Source organism: Papio anubis, chromosome 5 (genome assembly GCF_008728515.1).
Source record: "Papio anubis isolate 15944 chromosome 5, Panubis1.0, whole genome shotgun sequence".
Lineage (NCBI taxonomy): Eukaryota > Metazoa > Chordata > Mammalia > Primates > Cercopithecidae > Papio > Papio anubis.
Genome location: NC_044980.1, coordinates 37,914,992 through 37,933,936, shown reverse-complemented (window position 1 = coordinate 37,933,936; position 18,945 = coordinate 37,914,992). Strand labels below are relative to the sequence as shown.

At 34.8% G+C, this 18,945-nt stretch overlaps 1 protein-coding gene across 12 annotated transcripts in view; it reads left to right on the top strand.

The window, feature by feature from the left end:
* FYB1 (FYN binding protein 1) overlaps window positions 1-17,413 on the top strand; it is a 165,595-nt gene extending 148,182 nt beyond the window's left edge. For 7 of the 12 annotated variants that reach the window (XR_002522510.2, XM_003899602.3, XM_003899601.3 and 4 more), the window contains 5 exons: window positions 854-953; window positions 1,411-1,573; window positions 12,286-12,319; window positions 14,407-14,438; window positions 15,202-17,413. Coding sequence is in view for 8 of the 12 variants with exons in the window: in XM_003899602.3 (XP_003899651.2) it covers window positions 854-953; window positions 1,411-1,573; window positions 12,286-12,319; window positions 14,407-14,438; window positions 15,202-15,224 (352 nt within the window). In the remaining 4 variants the exon portion in view is untranslated. Of the gene's footprint in view, window positions 1-853; window positions 954-1,410; window positions 1,574-11,179; window positions 11,203-12,285; window positions 12,320-14,406; window positions 14,439-15,201 lie in introns of those variants that run through there. The other 5 variants (XR_002522511.2, XM_021939324.2, XM_021939323.2 and 2 more) reach the window with 3 other exon arrangements.
* The last annotated feature ends 1,532 nt before the right edge of the window (window positions 17,414-18,945 follow it).

Genomic DNA, 18,945 nt, shown 5'->3' with positions numbered 1-18,945 from the left:
ACAGGCTAGAAAATCACTGTTTTAGGCATATTCACTTATATTAGGGTAATTGGTATCTACAAGATATAGTGGATTTCTATACCTGGATCCTAGCAGTTAAAAAAATAAGTCTATTAACTCATCTAAACACTTAGGATGTGCTTATCTTTCTTACTTTCTCCCTCTCCCACCTCTGTCTCTCTCTCTCTCTTTCACTCACACACACACACACACACACACACACACACAAACACACACACACACAAACACACACACGGACAATTGATAAAGTGATGAAGATAAAGATCAATAATAGCCATTTTTTTTAAAAGCTCCTTCTTATAATATCAAAAATCTTAACTGTTACACAAGATTTTTTTTATTAACCAAAACTCTGGCTGCATTTTAAGTAGATTTGAACAACATAACATATAAATGTTATAAACCATAAAAATTGATTCTTTTTTGAAGTCTTCTTTTTTAAAAATCCCTTCTTATGACATTTGCCAAGCTACATAATTATCTAGAAAGGGTTGATAATTTAGGGAGGTTTAAGAATAGATTAAGTCATATGAAACCGCTGACATGCAACCATGTTTAAACCATGACTCAGTGATTTTATGTGGTTCAGTATAAGAAGGAATCTAATCTCTCACTCCCATTTTAATTCTCATAGTCTATATTCGCTTGAGGAAACCCTTCTACATTATGAAATGTCATCATTTATTACGACCACAGTTACTGGATTTCTAACAAAAAGAATTAACTGAAACAAAAAGTTAAAAATATAATGTTATGAATTGTCTCTGTTATGGACTATTCTTTTAATATTTTCTAAACAAAGTGTTGTTTTATGTGTGTTCTGCCATCCTAGTCAAGGAGCTAATATTGGAAAAGCTAAGACAGAAGAAAAGGACCTTAAGAAGCTAAAAAAACAGGAAAAAGAAGAAAAAGACTTCAGGAAAAAATTTAAAGTATGTCATATATAAATATTATACAAACTACAAAGCTCTACTGAAAAATCCAATGATTTTTAAGTACCAAAATGCACACTTTAAAGTGTAATTATCAATATTAGCGTTAGCTATTATAACCCTTTTATTTTGAACAAAATTTTATTTTAGATTTAAATTTATTTTTATAAAAGATTAAGCAAGCTATAATATGCACAGTATTCATACTATGATAATCATCTAAATTTAGCTGTCCTTTGAACCTTAATAAGAAGGTTTAAAATAATTGTTATATTAGGTTGATGAGGTTATGAATGATGTTTGTCCCTCAAAATTTTCTTTAATATTCCTAATATTCCTATTTCTAAAACACTGATTATCTCTTTGGCAAATACCTTTTTAATAAATCAATCAATAAATAAGTTGTTTCAATAATGCATATAAACCAATAATTTAAATATTGTTCTCTTTTTTTTAGTATGATGGTGAAATTAGAGTCCTATATTCAACTAAAGTTACAACTTCTGTAACTTCTAAAAAGTGGGGAACCAGAGATCTACAGGTAAAACCTGGTGAATCTCTAGAAGTTATACAAAACACAGATGATACAAAAGTTCTCTGCAGAAATGAAGAAGGGAAATGTAAGTCACTGCTTATACTACAATATATACATATACGTCACCCCAGAATTTAACAACCAGACATGTTTTAGTGACGACTCTGTGTTTACTAACTGTTCTATCTTTTTGCTCTATCCTTTGTAAATTGTGGCAGTCATTCAGAAGTTGGTCATTATGCTGTGCTGAAATCAATGTATTTTATTCTCTTTTTATTTACCACATACTATCTATATACTCTGTGTCAAAAATAATGCCAAATTACTGCTTCTCAAAATGCAGTCCTACAGACTATCAGCATCAGAAAGCCCTTGTGTGTGTATTAAAATCACAGTTTCCTGGACCCACCCTTGACTTGCTGAAACATGAGTTCTAGAAATCAGGTAAAAACGTGATGATAACTTTTTCCCTAGCTCGTTCATGTATACACTAAAGTCAGAACCACTGTGCTAAAGTAGACAGTGTCTCTTGCTCTGGCCTGGTTTTAAAATTATGTAGAATTTCAAATTATACAGAATTGTGTAGAATTCTGGATATTTCACACCTAGAATTTCCGGTTTTCTTATCTTGCAAATTCACTTGTTTTCATTTCTTATTTGAACACACTTAGTGCAACATACTAGTCCAAATAAATCCAAAAACGTTCCCGTCTCCTTTGACTTTATCAGCTATTAAAGTTGACAGATGGGAGCCAGGTGCGGTGGCTCATGCCTGTAATCCCAGCACTTTGGGAGGCTGAGACAGGATGATTGCTTGAACTCAGGAGTTTGAGACCAGCCTGAGCAACATAGCAAGACCTAGTCTTTACTAAAAATCAAAGAAAAATTAGCCAGATATAGTGGTGTGTGCCTGTAGTCCCAGCTACTTGGGAGGCTAAGGCAGAAAAAATCACTTGAGCTGAGGAGTTCCAAGCTGCAGTGAGCCATGATCCCACTGCTACACTCCAGCTGGGGTGACAGAGTGATATCCTGACTCAAGAAACAAACAACAACAACAAAAAAAATAGAAAATAAAAGAAAGCTGACAGATGAAAATATGTTTATCAAATTTAAAAAAAAAGCTTATTTAAAATCCAGAGAAGAGTAATTCAAAATTACATTGTCTTATATTTGAAACTGAATAGCCACCACAGCTGCCCCATATCAGCTTAGTCAATCTGCATGGAAAACATGGACTCTGAGTTTAATTTTAATGGGAGGAAGGTGACTCAGGGACAGGAATTGAAATGGAGTTTCAAGAATAAAACACAGTGACTCAAGGGTGGAAGAAATGGACGTAAAGTTTATCACGGAGGAGGTGTGGTTGGCTTTTCAAAGGAAAATACGGAATGTGGGTACAAAAGATAAAGGGCCGTGGCAGTGTAATATTAAGATTGGAAGTTCACTGAAGATAATGTGTAGAAAGATCCCCAGGGGACAAAGAAAACCCCCATTCAGACTAGGATTTGCAAGGATCTACCTTAAGGAATAGCCATAAGTGCAAAAAGAACTATAAGCATCAAATTGCATCAAAAAATATTTAAAAATTCAGATTTTTAAATTATTAAATGTTATGATGAATATACCCAATTGAATGTTCTAAATGAAAATTATGATAGTAATATGATGAATCTCTCATGACATATGGTAGAAAAAGTAAGAAAGCTGTGTAATTTGGGGTAGGATTTATAGCCATGTTATAAAATCATGCAAATAAGAGAAACTGAACAACAAAAAAATTAAATACCAAAAAAAAAGTCTCAATAAGGTGATAAGTCTAAATGATATGTTTTCTGTCCTCTACTTTCCAAAAATTTCCCATTTTTCACAACAGAGAATTGTCCTAGTATTTCTCACATAGACCTCTCTCCGGGGCACAAGCTGAAGCTTGTGCATATCTTGCCCTTGGTATGGTAGAAGAAAATCTCGCCATAGTGACCTAAGTCTCCCATGCTTAGCAGCAAGTCTTATCTAAAGCAATGCTCCTCCAACTTTGAAGTACATACACATCAATGGGGATCTTGTTGAAAATGTAGAAGTGAGGTCTGACATTCTTTTTCTTTTTTTTTTTTTTGCTTATTTTTTCCCATCTTACATTTATAAAAATGGCATGACATTCTACGGGTTTTCAGGCTCCCAGGTAATTAATTGATGCTGCTGGTCCTTGGATCAGCATGGATCTTCACATATCCTAAGTAACAAGGATGTGATGATCTCATCAACAAACATGTATGGATATCGATGGACAGGAATAGATATGGCACCAGTAAGAGAAATTCAGAGAAGAGAGAAGAGACTCTTATCTTCCTAGGAACCAGCAGACTTTAAGAATAAGTAGGCCGGGCGCAGTGGCTCACGCCTGTAATCCCAGCACTTTGGGAGGCCGAGACTGGCGGATCACGAGGTCAGGAGATCGAGACCATCCTGGCTAACACAGTGAAACCCCGTCTCTACTAAAAAAATACAAAAAACTAGCCGGGCGAGGTGGCGGGAGCCTGTAGTCCCAGCTACTCGGGAGGCTGAGGCAGGAGAATGGCGTAAACCCGGGAGGCGGAGCTTGCAGTGAGCTGAGATCCGGCCACTGCACTCCAGCCTGGGCGACAGAGCAAGACTCCATCTCAAAAAAAAAAAAAAAAAAAAAAAAGAATAAGTAGCCATTCAGAATAACTGCATAATCTAATATCATTTTCTACTTGAACATCAATAATTCTAAGTACTATTACAAATACTGGAGGTCCCCTGTTCTCTTAGAATGTGTCATCTTCTAAGAATTAGGGGTGAAAAGGTTTCATAAACTTCTGATAGATTACAGTCAAGAGTTTCATTTAAATATCTTTTTTCTTTCTGCTGCAGTATCAATGCACTTTACAGTTTCCAAGTTCATTGTTAACTACCTAAATTCTTAGATGGCTTTGGGGTACATCTCAGACGGGATGGAAACCACATGATTATATGGTAGCACTTCTATACATGTTGCTTTTTGTGTAAAGACTTTCTATGGGCTGGATTTTTTCTCTTTTTTTTAACTGTTATGTTACTTAATAATTGTAGATTTATTTTATTTTATTTTATTTATTATACTTTAAGTTCTAGGGTACATATGCACAACATGAAGGTTTGTTACATACGTATACATGTGCCATGTTGGTGTGCTGCACCCATTAACTCGTCATTTACATTAGGTATATCTCCTAATGCTATCCCTCCCCCCACCCCACAAGAGGACCTGGTGTGTGATATTCCCCTTCCTGTGTCCAAGTGATCTCATTGTTCAATTCCCACCTATGAGTGAGAACATGCAGCATTTGGTTTTCTGTCCTTGTGATAGTTTGCTGCGAATGATGGTTTCCAGCTGCATCCATGCCCCTACAAAGGACACAAACTCATCCTTTTTATGGCTGCATAGTATTCCATGGTGTATATGTGCCACATTTTCTTAATCCAGTCTGTCACTGATGGACATTTGGGTTGATTCCAAGTCATTGCTATTGTGAATAGTGCCACAATAAACATATGTGTGCATGTGTCTTTATAGCAGCATGACTTATAATCTTTTGGGTATATCCCTAGTAATGGGATGGCTGGGTCAAATGGTATTTCTAGTTCTAGATCCTTGAGGAATTGCCACAGTTTTCCACAATGGTTGAACCAGTTTACAGTCCCACCAATAGTGTAAAAACGTTCCTGTTTCTCCACATCCTCTCCAGCACCTGTTGTTTTCTGATTTTTTAATGATTGCCATTCTAACTAGTGTGAGATGGTATATAATATAAATAACTCTTATTATTTTGAGATACATTCCATCAATACCGAATTTATTGAGAGTTTTTATCATGAAGGGCTGTTGAATTTTGTCAAAGGCCTTTTCTGCTCTATTGAGATAATCATGTGGTTTTTGTCTTTGGTTCTGTTTATATGCTGGGTTACGTTTATTGATTTGCGTATGTTGAACCAGCCTTGCATCCCAGGGTTGAAGGCCACTTGATCATGGTGGATAAGCTTTTTGATGTGCTGCTGGATTTGATTTGCCAATATTTTACTAAGGATTTTTGCATCGATGTTCATGAGGGATATTGGTCTAAAATTGTCTTTTTTTGTTGTATCTCTGTCAGGCTTTGGTATCAGGATGATGTTGGCCTCATAAAATGAGTTAGGGAGGATTCCCTCTTTTTCTATTGATTGGAATAGTTTCAGAAGGAATGGTACCAACTCCTCCTTGTACCTCTGGTAGAATTCGGCTGTGAATCCGTCTGGTCCTGGACTTTTTTTGGTTGGTAGGCTCTTAATTATTGCCTCAATTTCAGAGCCTGCTATTGGTCTATTCAGGGATTCAACTTCTTCCTGGTTTAGTTTTGGGAGAGTGTAAGTGTCCAGGAAATTATCCATTTCTTCTAGGTGTTCTAGTTTATTTGCATAGAGGTGTTTATAGTATTCTCTGATGGTGGTTTGTATTTCTGTGGGGTCGGTGGTGATATCCCCTTTATCATTTTTTATTGCTTCTATTTGATTCTTCTCGCTTTTCTTCTTTATTAGTCTTACTAGTGGTCTATCAATTTTGTTGATCTTTTCAAAAAGCCAGCTCCTGGATTCATTGATTTCTTGGAGGATTTTTTGTGTCTCTATCTCCTTCAGTTCTGCTCTGATCTTAGTTATTTCTTGCCTTCTGCTAGCTTTTGAATGTGTTTGCTCTTGCTTCTCTGGTTCTTTTAATTGTGATGTTAGGGTGTCAATTTTAGATCTTTCCTGCTTTCTCTGGTGGGCATTTAGTGCTATAAATTTCCCTCTACACACTGCTTTAATGTGTCCCAGAGATTCTGGTATGTTGTATCTTTCTTCTCATTGGTTTCAAAGAACATCTTTATTTCTGCCTTCGTTTCGTTATATACCCAGTAGTCATTCAGGAGCAGGTTGTTCAGTTTCCATGTAGTTGAGCGGTTTTGATTGAGTTTCTTAGTCCTGAGTTCTAGTTTGATTGCACTGTGTTTGGCTTCCCCATAAAGTGATTCGGCAAAAATGCCAGTGGCAAGTGGAGAAATGAGATAGGGGAGCGAAGGCAGCCAATAAAGTCTTATTATCAAAAAGTTACCACTTGGATTATTGGAGCTTGATCCTACTGGAGACCCCCAAGTGTTAGTGTTATCCCATCCAGTGGGAAACAAATTGCGATATTTATACACCAACTCCTGTCCTTCAGGAGCTGAAGCCTATTCCTGGGAAGGTAGCCAGAAGCCAGAGAAAAGCCATCAGTGAAAAAATTTTTAAATGCAAGTACTGTCAGTTGGATATGCAGTTACTCACATGGTAAGGATGCGGGTGTAAGGGAGAGGCACTAGGAGCATGTTACTGACTTTCAGGTTAAGTATTATTCTATGGTTTAATCACCTTATCTACTTAATTTCAGTTTTATTTTTCCTAACCTCCTGCCTTTCTTAATTTTTACAAACCTGCTTACTCCTTCCATGGACTGGGTCCTTGACATTCTTAATTTTTAAAAATAGCTAATTCATTCTTCACACACCTCTATAAGATTGTTTAACCCTCCCTTTCCTAGATGATTGCAATAGCCTCAGAATCCATTTCCCCACAATGTTATTCAAATATTATTTTAAAAAATACAGTATTTAGGCTAGCACATAAAACTCTTTATCATCTAGGCTTACCCTCACCCACAACTGACACTCCAGAAATACAAACTATTCACTTGTCATTCCCTGAATAAATCTCGTGTTTTGGCCAGCCGCATTAGCTCATGCCTATAATCCCAGGACTTTGGGAGGCAGAGGTGGGCAGATCACTTTACGTCAGGAGTTTGAGACCAGCCTGGCCAACATGACGAAACACCTTCTCCACCAAAAATACAAAATTAGCTAGGCATGTTGGCGCACACCTATAATCCAGCTACTAGAGAAGCTGAGGCAGGAGAATTGCTTGAACCCAGGAGGCAGAGGTTGCAGTTAGCCGAAACTGCGCCTCTGCACTCCTGTCTGGTTGACAGAGCGAGACTCTGTCTCAAAAAAAAAAAAAAAAAATTATGTGTTTCATCCTACTATGCTAGGAATTCAACTTGAAATGCCCATGATTCTCTATTAAAAACAACGCAGTTGTCATCTAAAATTAGAAGCACCCCCAGTCCCTACTCCCAGCCACACCATCACAGTTAATCTCTCCCCAACTCTACCATGATACTTCTTTTGCTGCTGTCATTGTCATTATTGTTTTATCAATCTATCACTCTTATTAGACTCTGAGCTTCAGAGTCACTTCAATGAAATGTTCTCAACATTGTATTGTCAACACATTACACAATGCCTTGCACCTTGCGTGGGCCTTGCTGGATTGAAAGAAACAATTTGGAAACTGCAGTTGGATAGCCAGATGAAAGTCTGACATACAGACACACACAGAAACAAGTCCGCTGAATACTTTAACTGGTTAGAAGACAGAAGTTCTCTCCTTTGGCTTTAGTGATGTAGTTAGATTGTTATATGCCATTGCAGAGCCTCTAAATCTTTTGGTTCCTTATTTCTGCATCTTCTGATTACAGATGCCTTTGCATTTGTAACCGAGCACCAAGGTGAAACTAATGTTATCCTTACCCTCCATTCTTCTTTAATCCATCAGAGAAAGAAAAGCATAGCCTATTTCAACCTAAAGTTTGTAACGATAACAATTAAAGGCTAAAGCAAGAACAACAATCCCTTACAATACGGAGTGGGGCATAAGCCACTTTTACAGGCATTATCACATTCGATCAAGCCTCACCCATGAACTTGTAGAAGCTCCTACTGTGTAGGCATTGAAATCTTCAATATAAATTTCTGGCACATTGCCAAATGTTTAGTTTCTTGCTTATATTTATACATATTCCATAACTCTATGTCTCATAAGCTGTGAGTTTTCCCACCTCCTGTGACTGAAAAAAACTTTCTACAAAAAATGTAGAATGAGATACTTTTTGTCTGAGTTATTTGTAGCCAAAATGCTCTCCATTTTCTTTCGGCATCAAAGACCAAGGGATTTTAAAGGTGCTTTCAATCTTCCCAAATCCAATTGATCATTTTTTTTTAACTTACATAATTTGTTTTCAATTTTAAAACAACACAGGCTCACTGAAAGAAAATTTTTAAAATTTAGGAAGTTAAAATGTTGTCCAAATATGAAGTTCCGGAAATAACAATAGAAACAGGGAAGAGGGGAAGAGTGAACATTTTTATAAAACTAGGATAATACTTTATATTCATATGATACACAACACACTGTTTTTTCTTTTATTATGAGCATTTTCCACTGAAATTGGACATTGTTCCACTTGCCTAGGTAAATCTATACAATATGATTTTCTTGTTTTTAAACTATGTGAGGCCAAATTGAGTACATTTAACTTTATTTCTGGATTTACCCACAACAAATGAAATAATGATGAAATAGTGTATTTCCATTTTTATTAAGTAAAAATTTGAAAATATTAGAATGAAGATAATTTCCACTTTTCCAAAGATTATTTTCTATTTCCTTGGTTAATCTGTATTCACAATATCCTTCTACAAGGTGAGTCATTAGTCCTGAGACACATCTGCCCTGTAGCAAGCAAACATTTGGGGAAGAAATTAACTGGCACGTATGGGGGGGTGGGTGTTATTTTCCTAACTGGCTCTATCCCACCACATATTTCAAAACATTTGTTTCAAGCCATTATGTTCTGCTCTATAAATGTGAGGTTTCCAAATAATAATTTCATATGATATGTGAGAATCCCTGGTGTGCCCACACTCACAATATTACAGTGCTAAACATAGCTGCCCTTCTACATGATACAGACCATGATGAGATTGTTGTTGTTGTTATTTCATGTGTTTATATTTTTCACTAACATTCCCTATAATAAATGTAGATATGTAACATGAACAAACAGATTTTCCTATTGCAAAAAAATATAGATATATTTCTAGGACCTATAATGGAGAGATTATTTAAAAATTTATGGTAAGTCACTTGTTTTGACACTGTCATGAATCATGCTTTTAATAGAATGAAGTTTTAGCTGAGATTTTTAAAGGTACCAGACAGCAAAACCTGTATTGTATTAAAAGTCATTTACCCTGTAAAAAGGCTATATAATTGTGATTTTATAGCTAGCAAGCCCCATGTTATCACATCATTTCTGCAGCACAGTACCATCTCACACTCCATCTCCCTAATACATTTTTCTTAAATAATATTCCCAATTATTGATGTTTATGTATTTCACACAAACACACAGCAGCAACAAAGTGTTCAACACAGGCGAAGGCTGTTCCTTAGAACTCTTGAACACACAGATATAGGAGGGAATGGAAATACAGGTTGAGAATCTAAGAGAATACGTTTTTATAAGCAATTTGTAAAGTTGAGGTATTAAGCTGTTTATCATGAATGATTAACTTTGGTCATGTAAAGGACTGTTTTAGCTCTCTACATTTAGTGCTTTATCTAAGCCTGCAAAATTTTAGCATAAATTAGTTTTTAAAAATAGATTACCTAAAAGTGTAAGCAAATAAAAATCTTTAATTTCTAAAAATGGTGATCACATTCTCTTTGTTTTGAACTTTATATCTGATGCCGGAATAACTGCAGTCTCTAACAACAGTTTATAACTCTTATATATTTCTCTATTTATCATCCAATTTTAGCTCAGAGAGTGTATGAAGTCTTACCAAATCATATGAGATTGACTTCAGTGTTGAAAGCTTCAGTTCATATACATCATTATTTTTAAATTATTAACATCAACATGAGTATATTATGGGAACATTTACTATTGTGTTATTTTCCAATTTGTTTTAGGAAAAAATCCAAAATGAAAGCAGAACCCCCAATTTTAACTGATAAAAAGAAGTCAATGGCTATTACTATCTGTAGAAGACTGTTCTAATTTTAGTGTAGCCCTAAGTATAGGTATAGATAAAAAGTTATTTCAGTTATGAGGACCCTGATACAAAATCCACAATTTGTTCTATAAGCTTGTTATTTGCAGAGATTTTTCTCTTTTGAGAGACACATGTAGAATTGAATTTGTTGGACATGAGCTTATCTCTTTAAAAAAATTACACTAAATTATTATGTATACCTTATTTAAAAAGAAAATCTGTTAATATGAAATGAACTGTGATATCAAAGCCTACCCACAGACTATAGATATTAATTGTAGATGTTCTTACATTAATACTTTTTGCTACTTTTGCATTAATTGAAATATGAAGGAAGGTGCAACATGTTCTAATTTTTTAATACTCTGAGTAGTATGTTATTGTGCTTTTATTATCTTGACATGTTTCATTACTTTCATATGTTCCTAGTGTTTCATTACTTTTCTTACTTCTAATTTTTTATACTCTGAGTAATATGTTATTGTGCTTTTATCTTGGTACATGTTTCATTACTTTCCTACTATGAGAATTCAAGGATAACTTTGATTCTTTATTTTCCAAATAGGATACTTATAAATAGTTTTTATTAAAAAGCGGTAAGCTTCTTGATAAAATATTTTAGTGGAGTTTTTTTTTTTTTTTACCCTGTAACACTTCAAGGGAAAGTTGATTTTCTTACATGTTAATGTATAAATTCAGTTTTATGATTCTAACTTTTAAAAAATATTTTCATGTTTAATCAATAGCAATATGACATCAATACATTTAAGTAAGTTTATCATTTGTATTATTAATTTTTGCTTATGAGCTTTCTCCTTATAATTTGTAACATGCTTGCTTTGATTCAGAACCAAAATTAGATCTAAAGTGGACCAAGACCAATAGATTGACTCACTGAGAGAAATTATTTAGAGATTGTATTGAGGAAGCAATAAATGGTACTAATCTCAAGCATACAACAGATTTTAGGCACTAACACAAAACTAACAATTCCAAAGATTAGTGATATTAATTAGATATCAGCAGGCATTTTCTGAAGAAAAATAGTTTATATTTTTCCTGAGAAATATGTGCACAATGAGGGGCAAATCTAAGGTGCCCCTCATATAACAACAACAACAAAACTTAGCTTTCCTGCATAAAATATGGCTTATTTTCTACTTAACCAGACATCACAGAATCCATAGTGTGTGCTCTTCCAATAATGCTTTTGCTCCATGAGTGATGAAATGCAAATGTTGATACTGTCCAATAGCAAAACCGTAAAGGAATTTCTTCCATACAGAGTAAAAGAGACCTGTTTGAGACTATTTACAATGCATAGTCCCCCTAGTAGTCAATAGCTGGCTGGCATCTGAAAGGGGAGTTGAATACAGTTGTATGTCTGCTCAATATAATAAAATTTTATAAAGTAAGTCTTAGATCTGGTGGTATTTAAAATACTTACCAATAAACTACTTTTATAATCCATGCTTACTAAATTCTTCCTAAAACTGGATCATGGGGTAACACATTGAAGAAATAGATTAAAAATTGAAAGAACTCTGTTCTATAGCCTACAGAAGCTTAATGAAAAAACGTTGCTTTTTTTTATTTAAAGGAGAAAGGAGGAAAGATTGAAATTGGAGCAAAAAAGAGACATATTAGAGAAACAGAAAAGTTAGGGAGAAAAGGAGAAGAAAGGATGGACACAAAAGTAGACACAAGTAAGAAAAATGGGTCATTTCCAGAGATAGATACAATTATTCAGTATACTATGATTACTCCATTGTGTTTTGATTTCCTGAAAGAAATACTAAAGATTTTTCAAACCTGTATTATTAATGAAATGTATTTTCTTTTTCCTTCATAGATGGTTATGTCCTTCGGAGTTATCTAGCAGACAAGTAAGCACATTTTCTTCTACTACTATGCTTGTGAAAAGAATTTTGTGCCTTTCTTTTAAAAATATTTCTAATCTTATTTAAATAATGTAACCTACTGAACTATCATAAATAAATTTAAAAACAATATGCTATACTAACGTTAACATGTTAGTATCCATAATAAAGGTAAGGTTTTCATAAAGTGCTACTCTTTTCAATAGGCAAGAAGTCCTTCTCATTTAAAATTGTACAGCTCATAGTTAATAGTTTTATATATTCATTAGGCTCTCAGCAAACACTGAAGACTGGTCAAAGCCAGTAACCTTTTCATTAATATTTTACATTTTACTTGCTAATGCAGTTGATTGAATGGAATTAATTTGGGACCAATTAGTGACTTCACAGTAGGTGCTAATATCACCTGTTAACAGTTCATAGTTTAGCCCTTAATTAAGGGCTTTGCTTCACTCACACTAGGCATAGTAGAGTACTATGTTGCCTTTTTTGGAAGCATGCCAGAGAAAAAGACAGTCGTCAATGATTCTTCTATTCTTATGAATAAGACATTGTCACAGTCTGTCACAGTCTGGTACTAGTGTGCCTTTGGAGTCCTCCGAAACATAAGATTCTGTCCCAAGTAACCCAGTGTAAGAAATGAACTCCATTATCAGGTTAGGTCACATGCCAATGCAAAGATTTACAGAATTCAGCGCAATGAAAAGATCCATGAGGAGTCACAAACTGTGTATCCATCAACAACCTGACACCAATCAGAAAAACACAAATCGGTGTGAAGAGCTTTGTCGGCAAACCAGTAGTGGCCAAAGAAAAATAATCATAATACCTTTGTTCTCCTGAGCACATTAATCACAGTGGGAGGCATGAGACTTTCAATAGGTTTTGTTCTATGAAAGATACAAATTTTGAGGACAGAATGTGTGGCAAATAATAGGACAACATTTACATCAGTGATTATTACAGGCTGATTGAGAGAATTTAGAAAGCATACTCTGTAAGTAATTGTTGGTTCACCACCTATTGAAGCAAATACTGAATAAATGTTTATTGTATAAATGACAGAAAAATCTATCCTTCCTGCATTTGGATGAGATTTCCATTAGCCAAACCCTCCCTCCATCTCAGAGAAAAGATCCAAACAGAAGACATAGGGAACTCACAGCATCTGCCATAGTTGGCAGCAGTTTGAAGGGCCTGGTGCTGCTTCCATGATAAAGCACAGAGATTGTACAGCAAACACTAAGTCTGGTCTAAGTGACAAAGCCACCCTACATTTCTGAATTTTAGAAGTATATCTTACATTTCAAGGCAATGTTCATGTTTATAATACTCTCTATTTTTATTTCTTATATAATCTCCTGTTTCATTATAAGGTACTTAAAAGCAAAGCTTGTCCCTTACTCATATTTATGTCTCCTGGCACATAGAAGGGACTCAGTATGTTTGTCGGATAGAAAATACCACAAAGATTTAGGGCCAAGCAAAACCTAAAATGTGTAAAAGTAGCCAAAATTACTATTATGGATGCTGCCTATCATCATAAGTAATAGTTTTAAAATTATGTAAGAATTACCATAATAATAATATCTTGGTTACTTATTCTGTAACTAATATTTATATATTTTATTATATGTGTGAGTTATAATTAAAATGTGAGAGTGATGCAACCATTTCCTATGCCAATTATTATTGTATTTCATTCACCATTTGAAATTCAAGTGAAAGTGTGAATCTGGTATTAACAGATATAAAAGTCCATTGCTGCTTTGAATTAAGGCCCCCAATGGGAGTGTTGTTCCATGATGTTTAGTACATTGTTAACAAACATGTCTTACAAAGATGAGTAAGGCATAGTCTATGCTCTTGAAGGATGTTTTAATTATTCTGTATGTAAAATGAAACAGAGGACTAGATTCAGTCAATGAAAGAAGAGATAATGAATATCAAATTTATTTCTACTTTAAAATGCATACTATGCTTAAAAGCCTTAATTGTGCCATATAAAATCATACTGTTAATCTTCTATATATTGCTCTAATGCTAAGATGATAGTTTCTTTAAAATAAAAATTATTTTTTTTACATTTACAGTGACGGAGAGATCTATGATGATATTGCTGATGGTAAGTCTTATGTAGTACCACTCCAGCGAACAGTCATAGTGAATTTACTGTTTTTATAAATACTAAAAATAGTTTGTTGGATTAGAGACTTCCAATCTGATCAGAATTTGAATCATTTGAAAATGTTAGAAGAGGTAAATGCCCTGGCATAATGGGGGGACAATACCACATTTCCCACAAGATGGAAAATTAAGGAAAAACCTCATTTATTTCTTTGAAAACAGAAGTATAAAAATATTTGATAAATTTTTTATTGTACTGTGACTCATAATAAGAATTTCTTTTATCCAAACAAATAAACATTTTTGGCAAATAGATAGGTACTTATTTCGTAACCAGTAATACCAATATTCTCTAAGCATCATATAGTTCCAAACTATAAAAAATTAATCTAACTGAAAAGGTGCATGGTGTTGACCATGATGTCCTTTAGTCTTTTAAACTTACGATTCTTGATCTTTAATATCTTCAACCTCGTTCAGAGTGACTACCAAAAAGTAAATGTTTAAGTGCCGCGTAAAATAATCTTGAGTCTCATTTTAATAGAGAATCAATCTGTCCAGAAATTTTGTTGGAATTATAGACTAAATAATAAAAGTTAAATATATGGTCTTCCGTTTAACTCGTTTTTTATAAAGTGAGCCAGTTCTATTTTTTTTAATCCTTAACCAAGAGAGTATGAATCACCCACATTTCCAAACTTGGAATACTTAGAGAATATGTTTTTAATAACCATATTTAAATTTGTATTTTTTTCTTTCAGGTTGCATCTATGACAATGACTGACACTCAGCTTTGGTCATCCTGCTGTGTTCCTTAGGTGCCAGTGTGAAGTCTGGATTTTAACTGGCATGTTATTGGGTACCAAGAAAATCAATGCACAACACCACTTATTATCATTTGTTATGAAATCCCAATTATCGTTACAAAGTTTTTAAAGTTTGAACATAGAAAATGATCTCTGCTTAATTGTTATGTCAGAAGGCTACATGAGTGAGATGTAAGAATTATTAAATATCCCATTTCTGCTTTGGCTACAATTATGAAGAATTTGAAGGTGCTTCTTTTAGACCATCGGTAAATAATCCCCCTTCAAAAAGTAAAAAGAAAAGAAAAAGGAAAATCATTCAAGAAGAAATGACCTGTCTAAAAAAACCTAAGGAAGAATAATAATGTAAGAAAGGAAATTTTAAAACATTCCACCAGAAGAAAAATTATTGTTTATACTTCTACTTATGGTTATATCTTATATTCTCTATTCAAGTGACCTGTCTTTTAAAAAGGCAGTGCTGTCTTACCTCTTGCTAGTGGGTTAAATGTTTTCAAAAATTATAGCGTAGAAGAAGTTCTGTATAAAATTTGTCCCTATTTGTTAATTGTATGTAAATGTTAATTATTTGATACGAATGTTATGCATTTAGTGTGCACATTGAAGTCTAAACTGTAGAAGAGTCTAAAACAAGTTCTCTTTTTGCAGATTCACATGCTAATGGTTTAATTATGTGCTGTGTTTAAAGTACTATTATAAGTAGAGTAGATCTGAATGAAGATAACCCTAAAATCATGAGGAATGGAAGAATGGACCTTGAAACTAGCTAGGCTTTTATGGCATGGCACCTCTTTATAATGAAGACACTTTTTAAAGTTTTTGTTTTTGTTTCAATTACTGCTGCATTTTTTTCTCTTTTTTTAAAAAACCATTTTACTGGAAAGTTGGCCAGCAGAGGGAGTAGAAATTATTAAAACTCTAGTGTTTGGATTGGGCCATTCTCTAACAGTACATACTCATTCCCAAAGCAATCCAAAAACAAAATATAAAGCATTTGGGTTTCAAATGTTAAGAACACTAAATAGCATGATTTAAAAAATGAAAAATCCTAACACCTAAGAAAAGAAGATATTAAGTGCTTTTAACAACTCCTAGAGTACAAAATGAGCAAATCCTAATGCTGGCCCTTTTACTAATGAACCTTCAAGTGATATTGAATAAATTATTTATCTTCTCAGTTTCCTCATCTGTAAATTACAAGATTAGACTAAGTGAGTTTTTCCAACTCTTCACTACCAATTACCTTAGGCTTTTATAATGCTCCCCCTACTTCAGTCCCATGTTTCAAAAGCTTTTGTCTATTTTTTAAGCTCATTGATTAAATAATGATTAAAGCATTCTCCACATTTTAATATTACAAAGGCCCATTGGAGTTTCTGAAGCGGCCCCACAGAATTGAAATAATTTCAAATAACTGCAAAGGAACTGAAAATCTTCACAGAGATGAAGTGGGGGTTTCCATTAGGTGCTTTCAAATTTGATAATAAATCATCAGCTTCCACTGGTCAATATATAGATTTTGGGTGTCTGAGGCCCCCAGATTAGAAACTACTGATCTCCAAAGATTCCCTCCAATTATGAAATATTTTGATGTCTACTTTTAGATAGCATTAGCCAGTATATGACCATGTGATGAATTTCTTTTCATACTACATAAAATTACCTGGTTCAAAAATGGTTTTTGTTCATTAAGTTTGGTAGTAAATATATATAATACACAGACAGAATAGTTTTTATGCTGAAGTTTTTGGCCAGCTTTAGTTTGAGGACTCCCTGATAAGCTGGCTAAACTTTCAGAGTGTCCTGAGGCACCTCCAACCATCCCTCCTCCTGCCTTCGTTGAGGCAGACTTGCACTGCAGTCTGACAGCAATTTTTTTTCTGATTGAGAATTAATCAATTCAATACAATGTCAGTTTTTAAAAGTCGAAGTTAGATCAAGAGAATATTTCAGAGTTTTGGTTTATACATCAAGAAACAGATGCACACACCTAGGAAAGATTTACATAATAGATAATCATCTTAATGTGAAAGATATATTTGAAGTATTATTTTTAATATATTAAATATGATTTATGTTATAGTCTTATGTATGGAATTTTGTCACTTGAGATGAGCTGCAAATAAATAATACCTTCAATGGATAACCTTGCCTCCTACTTCATTAAAAAAATTGAGGCTAGCCAGATGCAGTGCCTCACATCTGTAATCCTAGCACTTTGGGAGGCCAAGGCAGACACGTTTCATGAGCCCAGGAGTTCCAGACCAGCCTGGGCAACATGGTAAAACCCTGTCTCTATAATAAATACAAGTAATTAGCTGCATGTGGTGGCACATGCCTGTAGTTCCAGCTACTTAGGAGGCTGTGGTAGGAGGATCACTGGAGCCTGAGAGGTTGAGGCTACAGTAAGCCATGATTGTACCACTGTCTCAAAACAAATTTACTCTGTCTCAAAAAAAATAAATAAATATATATTTTTAATATTGATGCCATCAGGCTTCTTCTCCCTTAACTTGATCCTACATCTACAAAAGAGTCTTTCTCTGCATCGAACTCTGACTCTTTAGCTTCAGCCTCAGAAGATGGGATATCTCTTCTTCAAGATCAAACCTGCTAACAAGGCTCCTAATACTTTGACTCCTATTTTAGTGTCAGAAATTAAGATAACTAAATGCAATTCCTTTCAATTCCCTACAACCTTCGACCTTAACCCATATCCAGACACTGTCCCAGAGAATAAGATGTCATGCCTTAAATTCAAAGCCATAACCTTTGGATCCCATTTCTTCCTGCCTTTTCTGGAGTGTTCGTCCTTTACAATTCATTCTTTCTCATTCTCCTTCTCCCTTTCTTCCTCCCTCTCTCTATCCCTCTTCTTTAGGTTCTCCCACTGTACAGATTCCGTTCTCTAGACTTACAAACATTGAAATCTTTCCCATCTAAAAAAACAACATGAAACTTTGCCTTAGGCCTAAAAACCTGTCCAGCTACAGCCAGTTTGGATTTTTTTTTTTTTTCTCATTCCATTGACTTAAAATGGCAGGGTACATGTGGCAGCCAGGAGAATGTGCCTCAAAGACCTCCAACTATGGGGCATTTAATTGATTTAATTGTCCAAAAGTCCTCAGCTGCTGCATTCTGAAATCCATCGCAATGTTTGTGCCAAGACCAGGCTGTTCTAGCTAATGACTGAGAGTTGCAGGGATACTGAGGCAGGCCTATTCCTGAAAGACACACAGCTCCTCACATGGCCAACTTCAGTATGAGGACTCCCTGACAAGCTTGCTAAACCTGCAGAGTGCTCGGAGACACTTCCAACCACCCTCCCTCCTGCCTTTATTGGTACAGACTTGCACAGCAGTCTGTCAGCTCCTCCAGCCTTCTCCAGATCCCTTCCCATTTCCTCTCACACATGTATTCTTCCCCACCCACACATGTATTCCTCCCCTCCCACACATGTATTCTTCACCACCCACACATGTATTTTTCCCCACCCACACATGTATTCTTCCCCACCCACACATGTATTCCTCCCCTCCCATTTTCACTCCATCTTGGTGTCTGCTTTCCAGAGAATCCAAACTGAACACAGGACATCTGAAGAGTTTGTAAAAATACACATTTTTCTCTGCAGATCAACAAATAAAAATCTCTGGGGAGGAAACTTTGGAGTTCATT